Raw genomic sequence first — 21829 nt, 5'->3', positions numbered from 1 at the left:
GCAGACACACTGAAACCATAATCACAGAAAACTAGTCAATCTAATCACACTAGGACTACAGCCTTGTCTAACTCAATGAAACTAAGCCATGCCCTGTGGGGCCATCCAAGACGGGCAGGCATGGTGGAGAGGTCTGACACAATGTGGTCCACTGGAGAAGGGAATGGCAAACCACTTCAGTATTCTTGCCTTGAGAACCCCGTGAACTGTATGAAAAGACAAAATGATAGGATACTGAAAGAGGAACTCCCCAGGTCAGTAGGTGCCCAATATGCTACTGGAGCACTGACTCGATGGACGTGAGTCTGAGTGAACTCTAGGAGTTGGTGATGGACAGGGAGGCCTGGCGTGCTGCGATTCATGGGGTCGCAAAGAGTCAGACATGACTGAGCGACTGAACTGAACTGAACTGAACTGAACCAGCCTCCAGGGCTGGTGTTTCTCAGTTCCAGCATGCCCCTAGTAAGCTGGCCACACACTGGGCTATGGACCTGAACCTACCAGTTCCCTAAGAAAGCCTCCCAGTCACTGAGCTTTGATCATATCTCGCACGTGGGACACAGGCTTTGTGTTGTAATCTGGGAGAAGCTCAGCCTGCAGTCCACCTCTCAACAAAGTGGTATGAACTGAGACCAGAGCCAAGGGCAAGGGGATGGCAGACTGGCCAGGAGATGCACCTTCCCTGGGGGTTAGTCAATGTATTCTAACAGTCTTGGTTATCTCTCTTTGTGAGGAAGGGGCCCAAGCTGAATTCCTGTTCCTTCCTCTCCTAGTACACCCAGTAGATGGGAAAGCTTGGGAAGATGAAGCACCCATGGACAAACATTTTCTTTCTGCATCACTGTTCTCCATCTTTTCTCCATTCATGCTCTACTTATCTCTCCTCTGTTTCTTTGTCTATCCCCTCCCTTCTTTCTCTCTCCTTCCCTTTCTATCACCCTCCTTTGTTTACTCTCTCTCCCTCTCCTGGACTGTCCCCTGCCCTCCCTGTTGGGCCTCAGGATGGCACAAACATGACCTATGGAACCTCTCCTTCTGGGCTGAAAATGGGGGAGTTGATTGAACGGATGGTGAGGAATATGGATAACTCGCGGCTCAGGGACTCAGACCTCATCCCTGAGGGATGCTCAGATGACAGACCAACTCGGGTGTGTACTCCTCCCACCTGCATGGCCCGGGTGTGTTGTGTGGTGTCAGACCTTCCTCAGCAGCCAGCACCGCCCACGTGGGCTCCTCCTGGGGCCTTCCAGGGGTCTGGGTTGGAATCTCTTGCTTGCTCCAAGGCTCCTGAGGAATGGAGGGGGGAGACAGCTTTTGGAGGGAATCTCTGGTGGGGGAGGGGAAGGGGTTCCTTCATACTCCATGGTCCAGGCAGTTTCTCTGATAATGAATTAACAGGCATAAATATTTATGAGAGAGATTTCATTTATTTGTAAAGTATTTCTCTCCTTCTAGTTCATTCATTTATGTATTTGACACTTATTTACTGAGCTCCTACTAGGCTCTCTTCTAACAAAGAAAATTCTCTCCCATTTGTTTAGAATTCTAAGGAACGAGCAGTCTCCACACACTCCCCCCACCCCCTGCCCAGAGCTTATATTCTAGTAGTTTTGGAAGTAATACATACTATACAGTAAATCAGAGGAAAAATGAACCTATTTTTTCCCTATCTGAGGATAATAACATTTGGCATATGTCCTACTAGGATTTTTCTGTGCATACACCTAATCTAAATTTTTATTTTAAAAATGCAGTCATACTGTATGTACCTCTTTGCAGCAAGCTACTTTTTCAGCTAGCTTTATATACCTAATGTGTCAACAAGAATCACATTCTTAGTGTGTCTTCTATAACATTTTTTGTGGCTGTACAATAGTCCAACATTGTAGTTGGACTCCAAATAAATTGTAGTTTTTTTACCCCATAACTTATTATTGGGAATTTAAATATTTTCTTTTTCTGTTTTGGCTGTAGTTTTTAAATGTTACAGCTAACATCCTATTAGATACATCTTTGTGTCCATCCAGGACACTTTTCTTTGGACAGATAGCCAGTAGTGGAATAGTTGGGAATGCATATGTAATGCCACAGAGTCACTTCAAGTGGTTTCCCTGGTCCAAAACTGAGAGATTTATGAACCTCCTGCCCCCCTCCCTTTCTATTCACATGGTCTGGGTCCTCTAAAGACTGAAATCTGGAAGAGTTTGAGATGCCAAAAGCCTTGGCTCCTCATATACCCCTCACTTTGAAAAGGGCTCCAGGCTACCTCTTAAAGCTGTCATGTCACTAGGCAGAGTGAAGCCACAGAGATCCATCTAGGGCTCACTGGGTTTTGGCCCTCCTACCCTTCTGCCAAGGATCTCTTGTGGCTGCAAATCTCAGATGGAAGAGACTTCCCTGCTCCTTGAGGCTCAGTCATGTCTGAGCAGGACTCTCCTCTGGCTGCCTTGGAATTCTCTGCCTGGGTGCAGGAACTTTTAATTTCTTTCTTTTTTAAAATTTTTGGCCACATCACATGGCACGTGGGATCTTCGTTCCCCAATGAAGGATCAAACCCGCACTCCCTGCATTGCAGGTATGGAGTCCTAACCACTGGACCACTAAGGAAGTCTACTTTTGATTTCTTGAATATGTTCTAGGGTGGGTGGAGAAGGTGAGGGGATAGAAAGATAAAAGGTTAGACCTCCATGTTTCATCTAACCCCTCTTCTCAATCCCTTTCTCTTCCAGGAATAGTCAACCCTGGGTGGGCTCAGGGAAGGGGAGCCTGACCCAAAGCAGCCTCTATCCACCCCCACTTCTTCCTTTGAAAGACCCAAGAGATCCAGAAAGGAGGGCCAGGCACGCTCACACTCACCTCACGGCCCCAGCCTCCACATTGTCCTCCAATGGTCAAGGGACCAGCTTGACGGAAACACCTTGTCTGGGCTGCATATTCTTGGCTCTCTTAAAGGGCTAGTGAGGGTCTTCTCATGGCTAGGAGGCATGCTTCCAGGGCATGGAGGAGTGCTTGTCTTCACTGAACCCAGGATGTGAACCAGTGTGAACTTTGTCTCAGGAAACAAGCCCTGACAGGCTGTCTGGTTTTCACTCCACAGACGATTGTTCCAGTTCAGTATGAGACAAGAATGGCCTGTGGGCTGGTCAAAGGCCATGCCTACTCAGTCACTGGGCTGGAGGAGGTGAGCCTGGCGGGGTATGAAGGGTTAGGACTTGAGGGGCTACTTGGGGGAACCTCTTGAAGTCAGGACTTGGCTTTCTGTGCCCTTTCGCATCTGCAGAATTTGCCTCCCATCAGGTACTCAGGCTGAGTGCCTGGGGTTGGAGGAGACTACTGGGACTTGTAGGTGGATCTTGCCACAAGACAGTGCTCAGTTTATGTTTATTTTTAGTGCTAAAGATAGCAATTGCCCCAACATTTCCAAAGAACAAATAGAAATCACTTTGGTTTTATGAAATTAATTTCATGGGCTCTTGTGTTTCTTATTTTTCATGGTCAGTAATGATGTTTTGCTCCCACTGGCACATCTGGCCTTAACTGGGTCACAACAGAGACAGGGAGTTTGTCAGGCCCCTTGCGCACAGTTGGGCAGTTGTGCCCTGGTCATAGGGATGGGCAGAGAGAGGCAGTTGTCCACAGCAGCCCATGCTGCAGACAGGAGGAAGAGGCCCCTTTTTCTGATTGATCTACTTAGAGGGGACATTTTCTGTCATTCTTCAGCCAGCAGGGACGTTTTTTTTCTATTAATAATTCACGAAGAGACACCTAACTGCCAGCAGAGCCCTACATTGTATGCCTTGCCTCCTCCACCCACTCCACCCAAATTTCTAAATGGCCAGTTGTTCACTGTGAAAATCACTTCTTAGAAGATGGCAAGGTGATGGTCAAGCCTAACTCCTGTGAGCTCGTGCTAAGGTTCTGCCATTTCACAGCAAACTTGTGATTAGTCTCCTTGACCAAGCAGGACAGCTCCCTGTATGGGATCCTCTCCCCACTCCCACCCCAACCCTCAGGGCAAGACAGAAGACCCCTCACCCCCTTCAGAAAGGTTCCAGAGCAAGAGAGCTTTTCCTCTTTGCCCAAGGCCCTGTACAAGGGTGAGAAAGTGAAGCTGGTGCGGCTGCGGAACCCCTGGGGCCAGGTGGAGTGGAATGGCTCCTGGAGTGACAGGTGGGTGAGGGGACCCCATGAGTAGGGGACAACAGGACCTGGGACAAGGTTGGGTTGGGGACCAAACCATAACAGTACTACAAATGCTTGGTCTAAAATCACCCTTAAAACCAATGATCCATAGAGGAGAAAAGGGGGTGTGGCTCTAGGGAAGGACTGGGAACAGAAGGGGTGTAGCTCCAGGGTAGTGCTGGGAGCAGAGCTTCGGGAACCTGGGACCCCAAGAGCTTGCTGATGGCCATTGAGGGGAAAGGAAAGATCCTAGAGAGCGTGGGCCATGTCCAGGCAGGAGGGGAGTCTGGATGCAGTGGTCTGACTGGACAAGTAATTTTCTTTCTTGTAATTATCTATAAAATGGGGAAAATGTTAGCACCTACCTGGTGGGCTGTTATGAGGAGAAAATGTGATGGTGTTGCAGAGAGCTTAGCCAGTGCTAAGATTTCCTCTCCCTCACTGGCCCTAGGAAGAGATGAATAGGTCCTTTGAAAGAACTGTACTACTTATTACTGGGAGCAAGTGACTGGAAGCAGCTAAAACAGCACACAGAGGGAGGAAGCTATTGTGAAGGCTCCAGAACCTTCACAAAGCATTTTTTGTTCCACCCCAATCGCTGGGTCCTGACTGCCTCTCTGCAGGGAGAGTGGGCCCTGGAGCTCCTTTATTCCCAAGGGGGCAGAGCAGGACTCCTTAGCTGAGAAGGACCTCAACCAGGCTGTGTGTACCCTCAGCCCCTGTGCTAATTTTAACATACCTCTCATCTCAGGGCACCATAATTACTGGCTTGTTTGGACATTCATTCACTTAGCAAGTATGTGTTGAGCACTTACTGAATCCCAGGCACAATCCGAAGCACTGGAGGTATGCTGTGAATAGGCAACTTTGCTGGGTAGACCAATAAGTTGCTGATCCTGGTCTCCTCACTGTTCCCTTCCTTTATCCGTGTGACAAATCCCAGACACCTCATTGTGCAGTGTGTGTTAGGCCCCATGCTTCTGTCTGGGGACTTAGAAATTAACACAGAGATTCAGACCCTGCCCTATAGGCCTTAAGGTCTAGTGGGAAGGACAGAAAAACACTAATCATTGAGATAAATGCTATAGTTAGGGTCACAGAGCAGGAGCCCTTCTCATAGTATGAGGGGACAGGAAGGTAGCAAAAGGTTGCCTGGAGGGATGGCATTTGAACTGGGTTCTCTGTTCTGGAAGGGTCCCTGGTGCCCCATAAGTCTACCAGCCCACTGGTCCCAGTCACCCACAGGGACCCTCGCTATGTTCTCCAGTCTCAGATCTTGGGGTCCACTTTCTGCCAACTCCTCCACTTCAGGGACTGCTTACAAATGGAACTCAGCTTCAGTCACTCAAGGAGAGTTCCCTCCCCAACCCACTGCGTCCCTCCTGCTGGTCTCAGGAATCTCCATGTCCCCTTCAGTATTCCTTGATTCCAAGCACTTCTTCAATCCCTAACCTCTCCAGAGACAATCCAGTTTAGCTTCGTTCTTCTCACAAAGGTGCTTTAGTTCCTCCTTCTTTGGGAGAGAGTGTGTAAAACTGCCCAGCCTTTAAAAAATACAAAACTGGGATGTTTCGTGGGGTGGCAGGAGGAAGGAGAAGTTTACCTGTTTAGTCTTTCTCTCAGTAAATCAGACAGTTACTTATTAGATGACAGGCCTGTTCTAAAAGTTTTGCATGCAATATTTCATCTCTTGCTCATCACAGCACTGCGAGTAGGTGACACAATCATTTCCCTTTTGCAGTTGGGAAAACAGAAATTGCGATAGGTGAAGTGACTTGCCCAGGGTTACAGCTAGTACTGGTATAATTAAATTGAAATCCCAAGTTACCTGTTTCCAGGGCCCAAATCCTAACTTGAAAGGGTGAGGAATGGTTAAAGTTTTAATCAGAGAAAAGTCTGCTGCTGCTGATGCTAAGTCGCTTCAGTCGTGTCCGACTCTGTGTGACCCCATAGACGGCAGACCACCAGGCTCCCCCGTCCCTGGGATTCTCCAGGCAAGAACACTGGAGAAAAGTCAGGCCCTCAAAAACCATTTTAAAAGATTGGTCTTAATCCTGAGGATGGTGGGAAGTGATTATGGGGTATCAGGTCAGATTTGCAATTTGGTGGTTCACACTGGCTGCAGTTGGGAGAGAAGCTATTTTGTTCATATTTCTCTGACACCTCCTGGCCCAGCTCATATCGGGCCTTCCCTTTCTTTTCCCTTTCATCACACCTCCATCATCCCTCCAGCTGGAAGGACTGGAGCTATGTGGACAAGGACGAGAAGGCCCGTTTGCAGCACCAGGTCACTGAGGATGGAGAGTTCTGGTGAGTCCAGGATCCAAGAAGACTCTGAAGGGTAAGGGATGGGGTGGGCACTGAAGTCTCAAACCTCCAACCCCAGAAAGTGGCCATCAGATTCCAGCCCTTGGGATATGTGAACCCTATTCTCCAAATCCAGCCAGAGACCTGGCAAGACTGAGGGTTTTGAGAGCAGTCTGAAAGTTATGGTGATGACCGGGCCCCAGACCAAGCCAGTGTGCTATAGCTCCCGCGGTGTTGTAACACTCCACCATACGCACTGCTCCAGCCACTTGCTCCTGGCCTTGGTGGAGCTGTTTTCTGAGTGGAGGAAGCCCTAGTTACTCAACTCGCTCGATGCCACTCTCACCATCACTCTGATCATTTCTCCTGAGCCTTCAAGTCTCAGATTAAAGGGAACTTTCTTCTGGACCCACTTGTTTTCCTCAGGATTGGGATTAATTTGTGATACTCATCACCTTTATTTTTTTAATTAATTAATTTTACTTTACAATATTGTATTGGTTTTGCCATACATTGACTTGAATACACCATGGGTCTACATGTGTTCCCCATCCTGAACCCCCCTCACACTTCCCTCCCCATCCCTTCCTTCTGGGTCATCCCAGTGCACCAGCCTCGAGCACCCTGTATTATGCATTGAATCTGGACTGGCAATTCATTTCACATATGATAAGTTACATGTTTCAATGACATTCTCCCATATCATCCTGCCCCCACCCTCTCCCACAGAGTCCAAAAGACTGTTCAATACATCTGTGTCTCTTTTGCTCTCTTGCACACAGGGTTATTGTTACCATCTTTCTAAATTCCATATATATGCATCAGTATACTATATTGGTGTTTTTCTTTCTGGCTTACTTCACTCTGTATAATAGGCTCCAGTTTCACTCACCTCATTAGAACTGATTCAAATGTATTCTTTTCAATGGCTGAGTAATACTCCATTGTGTATATGTACCACAGCTTTCTTATCCATTCATCTGCTGATGGACATCTAGGTTGCTTCCATGTCCTGGCTATTATAAACAGTGCTGCAATGAACATTGGGGTACACGTATCTCTTTCAATTCTGGTTTCCTCAGTGTGTATGCCCAGCAGTGGGATTGATGGGTCATATGGAAGTTCTATTTCCAGTTTTTTAAGGAATCTCCACAGTGTTCTCCATAGTGGCTGTACTAGTTTGCATTCCCACCAACAGTGTAAGAGGGTTCCCTTTTCTCCACACTCTCTCCAGCATTTATTGCTTGTAGATTTTTGGATTGCAGCCATTCTGACTGGTGTGAAATGGTGCCTCATTGTGGTTTTGATTTGCATTTCTCTGATAATAAGTGTTGAGCAACTTTTCATGTGTTTGTTAGCCATCTGTATGTCTTCTATAGAAAACTATAAAACACTGGTGAAAGAAATCAAAGAGGGCACAAATAGATGGGAAAATATACTGTGTTCATGGATTGGAAGAATCAATATAGTGAAAATGAGTATACTACCCAAAGCAATCTATAGATTCAATGCAATCCCTATCAAGCTACCAACAGTATTTTTCAGAGAACTAGAACAAATAATTTCACAATGTGTATGGAAATACAGAAAACCTCAAATAGCCAAAGCAATCTTGAGAAAGAAGAATGGAACTGGAGGAATCGACCTGCCTGACTTCAGTCCCTACTACAAAGCCACAGTCAAGACAGTATGGTACTGGCACAAAGATAGAAATATAGATCAATGGAACAAAATAGAAAGCCCAGAGATAAATCCACGCAGCTGTGGACACCTTTGACAAAGGAGGCAAGAATATACAATGGAGAAAATACAATCTCTTTAACAAGTGGTGCTGGGAAAACTGGTCAACCACTTGTAACAGAATGAAACTAGAACACTTTCTAACACCATACACAAAAATAAACTCAAAATGGATTAAAGATCTGAATGTAAGACCAGAAACTATAAAACTCCTAGAGGAAAACATAGGCAAAACACTCTCTGACATAAACCACAGCAGGATTCTCTATGACCCACCTGCCAGAATATTGGAAATGAAAGCAAAAATAAACAAATGGGACCTAATTAAAATTAAAAGCTTCTGCATAACAAAGGAAGCTATAAACAAGGTGAAAAGACAGCCTTCTGAATGGGAGAAAATAATAGCAAATGAAGCAACTGACAATCAACTAATCTCAAAAATATACAAGCAACTCATGCAGCTCAATTCCAGAAAAATAAACGACCCAATCAAAAAATGGGCCAAAGAACTATATAGACATTTCTCCAAAGAAGACATACAGATGGCTAACAAACACATGAAAAGATGCTCAACATCACTCATTATCAGAGAAATGCAAATCAAAACTACAATGAGAGGTACCATTTCATGCCAGTCAGAATGGCTGCTATCCAAAAGTCTACAAGCAATAAATGCTGGAGAGAGTGTGGAGAAAAGGGAACCCTCTTACACTGTTGGTGGGAATGCAAACTAGTACAGCCACTATGGAGAACACTGTGGAGATTCCTTAAAAAACTGGAAATAAAATTGCCTTATGACCCAGCAGTCCCACTGCTGGGCATACACACCAAGGAAGCCAGAATTGAAAGAGACACATGTACGCCAATGTTCATCACAGCACTGTTTATAATAGCCAGGACATGGAAGCAACCTAGATGTCCATCAGCAGATGAATGGATAAGAAAGCTGTGGTACATATACACAATGGAGTATTACTCAGCCATTGAAAAGAATACATTTTAATCAGTTCTAATGAGGTGGATGAAACTGGAGCCGATTATACAGAGTGAAGTAAACCAGAAAGAAAAACACCAATACAGTATACTAACACATATATATGGAATTTAGAAAGATGGTAATGATAACCCTGTATGCGAGACACCAAAAGAGACACAGATGTATAAAACAGACTTTTGGACTCTGTGGGAGAGGGAGAGGGTGGGATGATTTGGGAAAATGGCATTGAAACATGTATAATATCATGTAAGAAACAAATCACCAGTCTAACTTCGATGCAGGATACAGGATGCTTGGGGCTGGTGCACTGGGGTGACCCAGAGAGATGGTATGGGGAGGGAGGTGGGAGGGGGCTTCAGGATTGGAAACTCATGTACACCCGTGGTGGATTCATGTTGATGTATGGCAAAACCAATACAGTATTGTAAAGTAAAATAAAGTAAAAAAAAATAAAATGTGGTCCAAAGAACTAAACAGACATTTCTCCAAAGAAGACATACAGATGGCTAACAAACACATGAAAAGATGCTCAACATCACTCATCACCTTTAAAATTGCTTGCTTTATTGTCTGTGCTTCCCCAACTACCTGTGCCTGGTAGTACTTGGGCCCAGTGGAGAGGCACACAGGACCACTGTGGAGAACTGAATTGCTGCCAAGCTCTTCCAGCAAGAATGCATGAGTTTGAGTTGTTAATGCAAGAGATACATCAGAACTGACAGTGTTGGGACTTCCCTGGCAGTCCAGTGCTTAGGACTCTGTACTTCTGCTGCAGAGGACATAGGTTCGATCCCTGGTCAGGAACTATCTGAAAGCCACATGGCAAGGCCAAATTTTAAAAAATAAATAAATAAAAATTTTAAAAAAGAACTGACACAATGTTGACCCTAAGAAAGGAAGGACAAGGTCCTCTCTAGGACCATGACAAAGCTGCTCTGGACTATTTCATTGTGCTGTGTTAGCCCTGCGTTCTTACCTTTCCCAGCCTCCCAAATAGTTCTCTTTCTTCTTCCAACCTCTCAGGATGTCCTATGATGATTTTATCTACCATTTCACAAAGCTGGAGATCTGCAACCTCACAGCTGATGCCCTGGAGTCCGACAAGCTTCAGACTTGGACAGTGTCCGTGAACGAGGGCCGCTGGGTGAGGGGCTGCTCTGCCGGAGGCTGCCGCAACTTCCCAGGTGGGAGATGCTCTGGATGGGGGAAGGGTCCAAGCAGAACAGGTTCCAGGCAGAATAATATTAACTAGTATCTGCTGAGTCTTTACTAACTTCCAGACATACAATGTCTTATTAAACTGTCCCCATTTTACTGAAAGGTGACTTCCCTGGTGGCTCTGTGGTAAAGAATCTGCCTGCCAGTGCAGGAATTGCAGGTTTGATCCCTGGGTCAGGAAGATCCCCTTGAGAAGGAAATGGCAACCCACTCCAGTATTCTTACCTGGGAAAATTCGGACAGAGGAGCCTGGTGGGCTATAGTCCATGACGTCACAAAGAGTCAGACACGACAGTGACCAAACAACAATAACAACATTACTGAGAAGGAAATCTCCATTCTGAGTAGCTTACATTAAGGAGCTGGTAACAACTTTTAGGCAGGTTATTATGTCAGAACAGGACTGTGTTCGTTATGCTGAGGATTGAACTGGAGAACTGAGTTAGCAGCAGCTGCAAGACTTTAAGCCAGAGATGATGAAAGTGAAGACCAAGTCAGGAGCAGCAGAGATGAGAGGAAGGGGCAGGTTGAGGGAAGGAAATATTGGGTGATCTGGAGAAGGAAGAATGACTTCAAGATTCTCTCATTGGGAGCCTGAGTAGATGATGTCAATAACATAACATGAAACACACAGGAGAAAAAAAACATTTTTTTGTTTTTTTTTTATTACGGAGTTGGTTGTGGGCTTCTGCAGAGGAGTTTACTTTGGGACATGGGAAGTCTGAGGCATGTGTAGAATATCCTGGTGAAGATGCATGAAAGAGAACTGGATGCACAGATAAAAATGGCACTTGGCTCTATGATAGGGACTCAATATGTATTTGTGGAAGAAAAGAAGGATGGAAAGAAGAGAGGAAGGAAAAGAGGGAAAGAAGAAAGAAGGGATAATGGGAAGGAGTCAAAAGAGAGATTGAAGCTGGGATCTACAGCTCAGGAGTCAAGAGCATGTAGGGAGCAGTTAGAAAGTAGGAGTGGATAAGACAGCCTAGGTAGATGAGAGAAGAGGCCCAGGACCAAATCCCAGAGACTAGTAACACTGAAGGAGCAGGTGAGAAAAGTGAAGCCATCAGTAAAGACAGAGAATGAAAATTCACGGAGGAAGGAGGAGCCACATAGCCAATCAGCGCAGCTCCATCTGTATAAAGGTATAAAGGCTACCCGCCCCCACCAACACACACACCAAATTAAACAAATGCCTGGATCTTTCTTATTTTTCATACATATTTGAGTATGTAGATGAGGAGGCTAGAGATGAATAGGTTCCCTCCGTCTCATCTCCTGTCCTTTCCTTTCTCTGAGAGGCAGATCTGAAAGTGCAATTCCTTTTGGGGGGGCACAGACACTTTCTGGACCAACCCACAGTACCGTCTGAAGCTCCTAGAGGAGGACGACGACCCAGATGATTCCGAGGTGATCTGTAGTTTCCTCGTGGCTCTGATGCAGAAGAACCGGAGGAAGGACCGGAAGCTGGGGGCTAACCTCTTCACCATCGGTTTCGCCATCTACGAGGTGTGCCATCCCTGACGAGCTTCAGACCACCTCTTCAGGGAAGAGGCTTTCAGAGGGCTTCCTGAGGGGTTCCCCAGCTTCCCCAACATCCAGTGCCCCCCAAAACTCCTGATATCTGGCCCACTTGTGTCAGAACCTCTTAAAGTTTGTAACCAGTGGGGGAAAAACCCACCTAGGGGAGGCCGGGGTGGGGCTGGGGCTGTCCCGGTAGGTACATGGGGCATTGGAGCCCCTCATTCACTCTATGATTGCTAGCATGCCCTTTGGCAAGTTTCCATCCCCATTAAGACCTGAAATCCACAAAAATCTGAGCACCTTCCTTTTCTGTTTCTCCCCCAGGTTCCCAAAGAGGTATAGAAGTGGAGCAGCCAGCAGTGTGTGCAGCGTTACCAGGGTCCTGTGTCTGCCTGGGGCACATCAGGACACCTCCCGTGGGGTTTGGGGGCAGGACTGTGATAGGAGAGGGCCTGGCCCACCTTACCTAACTCCAGAGCAGGTCCTCGGGCCATTGCATGGCCTCCTGACCCCCACCCCCAAAATGTGCCCTTCCCCTTGCCCACCAGAGACCATCACACGCTTACATGCCATCTCACACTCACACACAGAATCACACAGACACATTGTGAGGCTGATCGCCTTCTTTGGGGGTGGAGAAATCACCTCCCTCAGACCCCGCCCACAACCTCCCCTGCTTCCTTGGGGTTTTTCCCCAGTCCAGAGGTGTTCTGGAGCTGAGCAGCAGCAATTCTGGTAAGTGACCCTGAGTGTGGGATGCCAGACTTGACCTTCACTTCTGGATCACAGCAGAAAAGGAAGAGGATATGGGGTAGGGAGCTGCAGGGATGTTGAGCTATTCAAGGCCTTGGGCATCGGAAGCTGGTAGGTTGTGACTATGAAATGAGTGACCAGGGAGTTGGGAAGGAGGACCCCCTGGAGGAGGACTGTGAGGAGGACAGGGTGTCCCTCCCGAGGGGCTGAGGTACCTTGGGCTCTTCTTTCCCTCAGATGCACGGCAACAAGCAGCACCTGCAGAAGGACTTCTTCCTGTACAACGCCTCCAAGGCTAGGAGCAGAACCTATATCAACATGCGCGAGGTGTCTGAGCGCTTCCGCCTGCCTCCCAGCGAGTACGTCATTGTGCCCTCCACTTATGAGCCCCACCAGGAGGGCGAGTTCATCCTCCGGGTCTTCTCAGAAAAGAGGAACCTCTCTGAGTGAGTCCCAGCCTGGCTTTCCCCGCCTGTCCCTAAGAGCCCACGTGACCCATCCCAGAAACTAGAGGTGTGAAACAGCCAGACAGGTCTCCTCCAGGAGTCCTGTTGACCAGGACCTCTTTCCCTATTCCTGAGCCACTGGGAGCATCTCCCCTACATCCATCCACCCACCCATTCAACCCACAGAGCGCTACTGAGCACCTGCTATGTCCCCGGCACTCTTCTAGGCACTGAGGACAGAGCGATGAATTAAACAGAGAGAAATCCCTGCCTTCGTGGAATTTAACATTCTAGCATGAGATGACAATGTAATAGGAAAAAGTATAGAGAGTATATTAGATTTACATAAGTGATAAGGGGAAAAAATAAAGTGGGAAGAAGGATAGGAGCAGTTGGGGGGTGACTGAACTTTTAGGTATGGTGACCAGGGAAGCCAGCAAGGGCACATCCTGCCCTCTTTGTCACTGGAGATGAGTTCATAGGCCCTTGTCACTTTGACCTCTGTCCCTAAACAAAACATAAGGTCCATGAATAGGCGGCTGGGTCATACATCTGGGGAAACCTAGACAAAGCCAAAAAGAAGCCCTGTGTCTGCATTTGGCTTTAGGGAATGGCACCTGTGGTAGGGAATGTCAGTCCCTGAGGTTCTCTTGAGGTCAGTCCAGACCTGGCTCCGAGAAGCCAGGTGGCCTGAGCAAAAGCCCTCTGCTTCCTTCTTGCACTTGGTGACACTGAGACCCCCTCATGTTTGTGTTCCTCACAGGGAAGTTGAGAATACAATCTCCGTGGATCGGCCAGTGGTGAGTGGTTTGGCTCTCACATGTGAAAAGGGCGAGGGAACAGGCGGGTGATGGAGGGGTAGCCGCGGGACACGGGAGTCTGGGGTGTGCAGAGCCATTACTCTGCATTACTGCAACTTCTGTGTAGCATGGCCTGAAGTCATGGGGCCACTTGTGTCCCGGGGGCATTTAGTCAGTCTAGGGGCTGGAAGGACAGAGAGTCCTAGAAGGAAAAGCAGTTTGAACAAAGAGGGAGGGACCAAGGCCACAGGAAGGGGTGACAACAGCTGCATCGAGCACTGGATTTATGTTAGAATCTCACACAGAAAAAAAGCAGCACTACACCAGCTCTGGAGTCGGTGTCAAAGCCCAGGTGCTCCACCTGCCAGCTCGGTGACAAGTTATGTAACCCTTCTAACTCAGTTTCCTACTCTGTAAAATAGGGGTGATATTAATAATACATGCTGTGCAGGGCTTTTGTGAGGTTTGATTCGATGAGATCATGTACATGAAGGGTCTGGAATAGCACAGGCCCTTAAATGGCGATTGTTCATATGTTTTACATCTTCAAGGTACTTCTCACATGGGTCATCTCTCTGATCCTTGAAAGATTTCTGACATGTAATAAGGTTATTATCCCTAGTTTTCAAGTAAGAAAGCAGAGGCTCAGTGGGTTAAGTGGGATAAGCAGAGGTTAAGTGGTTTCTTTGAGTTCACAGAGCTTGTAAGTGGCAAGGCTGGAACTCACAACCAGATTCTCTGAGTGGAGTCAGGTTCTCTCCCCCACCCCATGCTGAGGCCTGTCCCTGGGGGTGGGAGGCCCAGGGTTAGAAGCACAGAGCTGGTGTCTGCTGGAGTCTCCATGTAGAGGAGTTTTATGACTGCCTTGGACTTTGGGTTTTGGTGAATAAATAGTCCCTTGTGCTCCGTGGGTGTGTCCTGGGCCAATAAGAGGACAGCATAAATACCCCCACTGAATTGTCTTCTGGGTAGTGATGCTCATGGTTCTAATCCCGACCCTGTGCTACTGGCAGATCCCCAAGGGCCTTTTGAATTACCACAGATGTTGGTTTTAGTATTAAGTGCTGCTGCTGCCGCTGCTAAGTCACTTCGGTCGTGTCCGACTCCGTGTGATCCCATAGATGGCAGCCCACCAGGCTCCCCTGTCCCTGGGATTCTCCAGGCAAGAACACTGGAGTGGGTTGCCGTTTCCTTCCCCAATGCATGAAAGTGAAAAGTGAAAGTGAAGTCGCTCAGTTGTACCCAACTCTTAGCGACCCCATGGACTGCAGCCTACCAGGCTCCTCCATCCATGGGATTTTCCAGGCAAGAGTACTGGAGTGGGGTGCCATTGCCTTCTCCTAGTATTAAGTGCATTTGGTGCTATTCTTATCTTTTGGATGTCGGTAATCAGTGTAGCGTATTTATCAGGTCCAGCAAACTCAAACGCTTACCTGAATTCGTATGTCACCTAACGGAGCAGAGCAGGCAAGTGTGAGGGTTTTGGTGTCCCTGTGCGGGTACAGTTGCCTGTGGTCCTCTTGGCTTCAGACAGCTGGAGTGATGGTGACTGTGGCAATCCAGGGATGCAGAGCTGCTGCTTTCAGCTCCTCAGATTGCTGTCACAGGGGGTCACAGATCCGTGCAGGCTGCCAGTGAAAGTGAAAGTGTTAGTCACTCAGTCGTGTCTGACTGTGTGCAACTCCATAGACTGTAGCCCACCAGGCTCCTCTGTCCGTGGAATTCTCTAGGCAAGAATACTGGAGTGAGTCACCATTTCCTTCCCCAGGGGATCTTCCCAATCCAGGGATCAAACCTGGGTATCCTGCATCGCAGGTGGACTCTATCGTCTGAGCCGCCAGAGAAGCCCTGACCTTCTAATTTTAACGAAAAACCAAAAACTATAAATCAAATAAAATTCATTTTCAGGCCAGTTTAGGTTAGCCAACTTTTGGGGTGATTTAGTAACCAACTTCATTAAAAAATACAAAACATCTGCCAGAAGCTCCCCTTCCTTGGCCACGACCAATGGCAGAATGGACTATAAAAGCAAAGCCTTATCAGCTGCCAGTGTCTGGGCCTGGAAAATTCTCTTCTCCCTATGCCCTCCAGGCCCGTTTGGCTCCACATGACCCAGATTTCTGAACCTCACCCGACACTGAGGACCAGGTTCACAGGGAAGCCAAAAGCCACTGGGTTTTCTGGGAACTTGCTTTTCACTTATTTTGCATTTATTATTTTCTTTTCTTGTGCAGAAAAAGAAAAAACCCAAGGTGGGTGTAACAGGGTGAGTGGGCAGACAGCACGCAGTGTGAGTGTGTAAGAGTGAGCATGCGTGTACTGGACCTGCCTCCTCTCCCCAGCCCTCCACCTCCTTCCCTGAGCTCCTCTGGCAGCTAAGGGTACAGAGCATTGATAGCTTACACTTGCCGAGTGGAGGCTATGAGCCAGCCACTCTTGTAGGTGCTTTCCGTGGATTCTCTCCATCCTCACAACTCTATGAGATTGGTACACACAGACCTCAGAGATATTATGTGTTCAGTTCCAGAACACTGCAAAAAAGCGAGTATCAGAATAAACCAAGTCACAGGAAGTTTTTGGTTTTCCAGTGCATGATAGTTATGTCTGCACTATACTGTAGTCTATCAAGTGTGCAATAGCATTAATACTAAAAAAAAAGTACGTACCTTAATTAAAAAGACTTTATTGCTAAAAAATGCTGATCATCATCTGAGCCTTCAGCAAGTTGTAGTAGTAACATCAAAGAATACTGACTGCAGATCACCATAAGATAGTAATGAAAAAGTGTGAAATATAGTAAGAATTACCAAAATGTGACAGAGACACAAAACACACAATGCTGTTCAGAAAATGGCACCGATTAGACTTAAGATGGAATTGCCACAAACCTTCAGTTTGTAAAAAATGCAGTATCTGTGAAGCATGATAAAGCAAGGGACGCCTGTACTATGACTACCTTCATTTTCAGAGGAAGGAAAGGTACAGACAGATTAACCAACATGCCCAAGACCACACAGCCAGTGGCAGAGTCACCCTGGAACCAGGAGGTCTGGCTCCGCAGTCTGTGCTCTGAACCACCACACTGTACCGCCTGCTTAGAAGAGAAAGGGAGGTTGGCCAACCAGTGAAAATGGGCCTGACATGGGGGTCCTGCAAAAAACCCCAGGAGAACCTCTTCTTTCTCAGAAGTGGGTATGACTAAGCTAAGCTCAGACTTGATTCTTGCAGGAATGGCAACGGGCCCTGGTCCTTAGGAAGCAATGACAGAGTTGTGTGAGGATTTCCATGGCAGGGGGGGAGGGCCTTGTCTTCCGACACCAGTGCCTGCTCTGCAGGCAGGACAGCTCCTTCTTCCTCCTGTTTTCCCTGCCTGCTCCCACTCCTTTTTCCTTAGCCTTCTGGGGAAGGGGGTGGCAGAGGACACCCAGAGGGGCTGTCACTGCCAGGGCTCTCATTCCAGGTGAAGCTGGTTGCCAACTCCCTCCTAGATAGTGACCTCTCTCTCTGATGGACTCCGCTTGCTGTGCATGAACAGACAGGAAAGGGGAGAGGGGAAGAGAAGCTTCACATGCATGGCCCCAGAGGAGCTGCTCAACTTGACTGGTTTCAGGGGGAAAGATAAGGAGAGCTACCTGGGGAGCTTGCCCTCCTGGGTGTCCTGGTTAAGACCACTCTGCTGCAGGGACATCATCACTAAAGCTAACCATGCATGCTAAGAGCATCTCAGGGGCCTCAGAGGAAAGCTTTCATGTGTAATTTTGGAACTCGAGATTACAATCAACCTCATCCTTGCTCCTTTCACCTGATAACTTCCCCTGTGGTCTCCAGGGCAGTAATGCCTACAATAATGTTACCCCTTTTACAACTTTGGTTTGACCACCCAGAGTGCCATCCAGAAATGACTGACCTTTGGGCATCCTCACACCAATGGAGCAATAGCCATAGGCCATCAGACAAGGTTTGGTGTTAGTGTTCATGACAGCATCTGGAAGGATCCATCATAGGGATCCTCCAAGCTAGTACAGACCAGAGCTGACATTCACCAAGCCAACTGCATATTAAGGCAGGTAAAATATACATTGTGTTCAGTTACAACAGTGTCTACAAGGTAGGTGCTATCAGGATCCCTCTTTTATAGATGAGGATAAAGATTCAGAAGTCCTTGTCTGAGGACACACTGCTAATGAGTGGGGAAACTTGAACTGGAAGCCATATTTGCTCTGAACCCATGTTTCTTGCCCTCAGCTCTCTGGTGCCGGGCCTTTACACTCCATGGCCTGTGTGGCCCAGACCCACACTTGGGCCCCAAGTTGTGTGCCTGGTAGGGGCGCCCCATGGCCACACTTCCCCCCTCAGACTGCTAGCCACACTTGCTCTGAGATTCCCTACAGGTATCAGTCACTTGAACAAGACCTCTTGCTTGGAAAGCAGAGCAAGCCAAGGTATTTGGGGCCTGCTGGGAGCCAAAGCTGGGGAAGCTCTCTCCATGGTCTGTCCATTCGTGCTGCCCTAGAGGAACAATATGGAAAGGCAAACGGGAACTCAAGAGTGCTCAGGAACTCTTATGCACTGAGAGACTTTGACTGTCCCCTTGTTCTCTGCACTGCTGACAGGGGCCTTGTCTTCCTCCTCCGGCTTTCTCTATGGGATGTATACCCCAGCCAGTGCCGCCACAGCATGGCAGCCGCTCTCCACCCTTTCACACTCTCCTCACTTGCATGAGCATGTCTGACAAATACCCCTTATATTTGGGCATCATCTTAAATGTTTTTCCAGTACATTTATTCATTCAGTATCTTGTGTGATCCCCATAAGAGCCCCATGAAAAGGGCAAAGCAGGTTTTATCATCCCCATTAATGGACGAGTAAACTCAAGCCAGAGGATATTTTTCATATGTGAGGGGCATGGCTGGGACTCCAGTCAAGTATTCTGACCCCACTCAGTGAGCATACAGATAGTCAGTTCTTTTCTCAATGTGTCCTCTGCCAAGTCCTAGAGGTTCCTTGGAGAAACCTCAGTAGCTGCCATGGTGATGTGGGGGTGTCAAGGGAAAAGAGCTCTGCCCTCTTCATTAAGCAGAGAAGCTCTGTTTTTAGAGCTTCTGGGGAAATTTAATTTGAACAAGGTTTCCATTTGAAAAAAAAAAAATCTACGAAATACTTGAAAATCACTGCACTATACCATGCTGCTTTTAGGATTCTTAGCATTTTCACATGTACTAACTACCATGTTTAATCCTCATAACTCTACAAGGAGATAAGAAACTTAGGTCCAGAGAGATTGAGCATCTTTCCTCAAGTCACACAGCTTGTTAGTGGCAGAGATGGAGCTTGAACAGAGGTTCAAGAAGTCCCAGCTCTGCTCTTTCCTCCTCACTAAACAAAGCTGCTCCAAGAGAGAGGTTGCTTCATGTGCCCACTCAGCCAGTAATCCTTGTTTCCTTCCTGCCCCCTCACTCCCCTTTTCTCTCCAGCCCATCATCTTTGTTTCAGACAGAGCAAACAGCAACAAGGAGCTGGGTGTGGACCAGGAATCAGAGGAGGGCAAAGACAACACAAGCCCTGATAAGCAAGCGAAATCCCCACAGGTTTCTGAGCATGTGCATGAGTGGGGTGGCCTGCACACAACCGAGGCCTGTGCTCTTGGAGTGCATGGGGGTTGGAGGAGCCATAGGGGTGGGGTGTCCCTTTAACATCTAGAGGTTTAATTTTGTCCCACTGATATTTTCCCTCATCAAATTCGAAAATTTGGGGGTGCTGCTTGGATGAATGTCTTGGGATTGGCTGCCACACCAAGCTGGTCCTGGGAAGGACAGGCTGAGCTTCCCTGCTGGAGCCCATCCAGCCAGGATGATGAGAGAAGAGGGATGCAAAGCCTGTGACAGACACTGGGACAGAACAGCTCGTTTCCTGGTGTCATTAACAACAGGGAAGATAAAGAACAGTAGTGGGAGGGGGGTGACACCAGAAGTGGAGCCCTCCAGAGCTCAAGAGACAGTGTTAGATTGGAGTGAGGACAGGGGGTCATGTAAAGTATACAGGAGGCAAAGTATACTAACTGGCAAGATTCCGGATAAACCCATGGGCATCTCTGTCCTGTGGTGCCCATGCAACGGCATGGGGAGGGGAGGAGGGTCCTCTGAGGAATTGGCCTTGATGGCAGAAACAGCTGGAGGTATCAGATTGGTCTGGTCCGCTTCATTCTGCTGGGGCTGGTTTGGTTGGGATGGTCAGGCTGTAAAAGGAGGAGAGGGCTCTAATTGGTGCGGATGGGGGAAGAGGACCAAGGGGGCTGTCTACATGTCTGTACAGCTGAAATACCTCCTCTGGCTAGGCTAGGGAGGTACAGAGTGAAGGGTTGTTGGGGCCCAGATGATTCTCACTCCAGATCAGTAGGTTCAACCAAGAAAGAAGAGCACTGACTCTGTACCCAGCTCCTGCTGCCACCAATGGCTGGTTTAGTCACCCTGGCTCCTTCAGCCCAGAAGGAACTTTCCTCTTGGGTTTGTCCATCTCCCTGGTCCCTGCCAACCAGTTTTCCTTTGTGCCTCCACAGCTAGAGCCCGGCAACACTGACCAGGAAAGTGAGGAACAGCGGCAATTCCGGAATATTTTCAGGCAGATAGCAGGCGATGTGAGTACCTCCAACTCTGACTCACTCAGACACTCCTCTCCTTGATGAATTGCTCAATTTGCCAGTTATTTCATTATTGTTCAGTGGAGGTCATTTGGGTTTTTGGTGGAAACGGGGTATATGAGTGTAGCACAGAAATCCACAAGTGAAGTCCTTTGAGTTCTAGACCGACACACCCACTGGGTGGCCCACTGCTTTCTAGACAGCTGAAGGTGCAGTGTCTTCCTCAGAAAAGCCCCAGCTTCCCCGACAGAACAGCCCTGTCATGGACTATACAAGCATGGACGGCCAGGATTTGATTTGCAAAGCCTATGCTCCATCAGCTGCTGCACTCTTGAACCATGACTCTCTTCCCCTTTCCTCCTCAGGACATGGAGATCTGTGCAGATGAGCTCAAGAATGTCCTTAACAGAGTTGTGAACAAACGTGAGCAGCTTAATTCTGCAGGGGCAGGTGGGCAGTCGGGTAGTGTGTGTCCAGCTATCTGAAGGCAGCTCCTCACTCTTCTCCATACCTCTCAGATAAGGACCTGAAGACACAAGGCTTCACGCTGGAGTCCTGCCGTAGCATGATCGCTCTCATGGACGTATCCTTCCTGCCACCCTTTCCCAGCCATGTCAGCAGCCCCTATGTAGTCTCCTGGGACTAGGGCAACAATGAGGGGGACCCAGTCAAGCAGAGGGGCCCAAATTCATGCTCAAGGAAAGATTTAAGGAGGCCCTGTGCTAAACTTCCTGGCTGCTGATCTTAAAGGAGCTGTTGGAGGAAGCACAGTTGGGAGAACACTGGCCCCTGCTCTCAACCTCAGGCCTGGGATTCTGAGGCCCTACCCTTTAGTGGTCTTTAGAAAAAGGTTCCCTGGGTTCTAGAGCAGGCACTGATTCTGACTAGGGAAGCATGGAGGTGGGTGTTAAACACTAGGTCAGGGCAAGGGTGGATATCCTGGGCAAAGCTCTTCTATAGAGGACATCCCTTGCACAGCCCCCATAGAAGGTCTGCTCCCAAGCCAGGAGGATTTTGCTATGTGCCCTGTAGCCCTGACCTCCTTCCTCCAGACAGATGGCTCTGGGAGACTGAACCTGCAAGAGTTTCATCACCTCTGGAAGAAGATTAAGACGTGGCAGGTGGGAGGAGAGAACAAGGGTGGAAGTAAAGTGAAAGTGAACTAAGGAAGGGACTAATTCAGAGGATGAGTGTGTGACCTCTGTCCTCAAATTTTCTATTGCCA

General features: G+C 47.9%; 1 protein-coding gene across 2 annotated transcripts in view; it reads left to right on the top strand.

Annotated features, from left to right (window-relative positions):
* Positions 1–21829, top strand: part of CAPN3 (calpain 3) — a 55512-nt gene that overhangs the window by 31916 nt on the left and 1767 nt on the right. The window contains exons 6-20 of one of the 2 annotated variants that reach the window (XM_005685533.3): positions 1002–1148; positions 3098–3181; positions 4085–4170; positions 6415–6492; positions 10250–10410; positions 11784–11953; positions 12293–12304; positions 12959–13167; positions 13931–13967; positions 16202–16219; positions 19442–19555; positions 20524–20601; positions 20970–21027; positions 21123–21187; positions 21657–21725. In XM_005685533.3, coding sequence (XP_005685590.1) covers positions 1002–1148; positions 3098–3181; positions 4085–4170; positions 6415–6492; positions 10250–10410; positions 11784–11953; positions 12293–12304; positions 12959–13167; positions 13931–13967; positions 16202–16219; positions 19442–19555; positions 20524–20601; positions 20970–21027; positions 21123–21187; positions 21657–21725 — 1386 coding nt within the window. The remainder of the gene's footprint in view (positions 1–1001; positions 1149–3097; positions 3182–4084; positions 4171–6414; positions 6493–10249; positions 10411–11783; positions 11954–12292; positions 12305–12958; positions 13168–13930; positions 13968–16201; positions 16220–19441; positions 19556–20523; positions 20602–20969; positions 21028–21122; positions 21188–21656; positions 21726–21829) is intronic. The other variant, XM_005685535.3, reaches the window with a different exon arrangement.

This window comes from Capra hircus, chromosome 10 (assembly GCF_001704415.2).
Source record: "Capra hircus breed San Clemente chromosome 10, ASM170441v1, whole genome shotgun sequence".
Classification (NCBI taxonomy): Eukaryota; Metazoa; Chordata; class Mammalia; order Artiodactyla; family Bovidae; genus Capra; species Capra hircus.
Note: the sequence above shows the minus strand (reverse complement) of the source record. Positions and strands in the feature narration are given on the sequence as shown.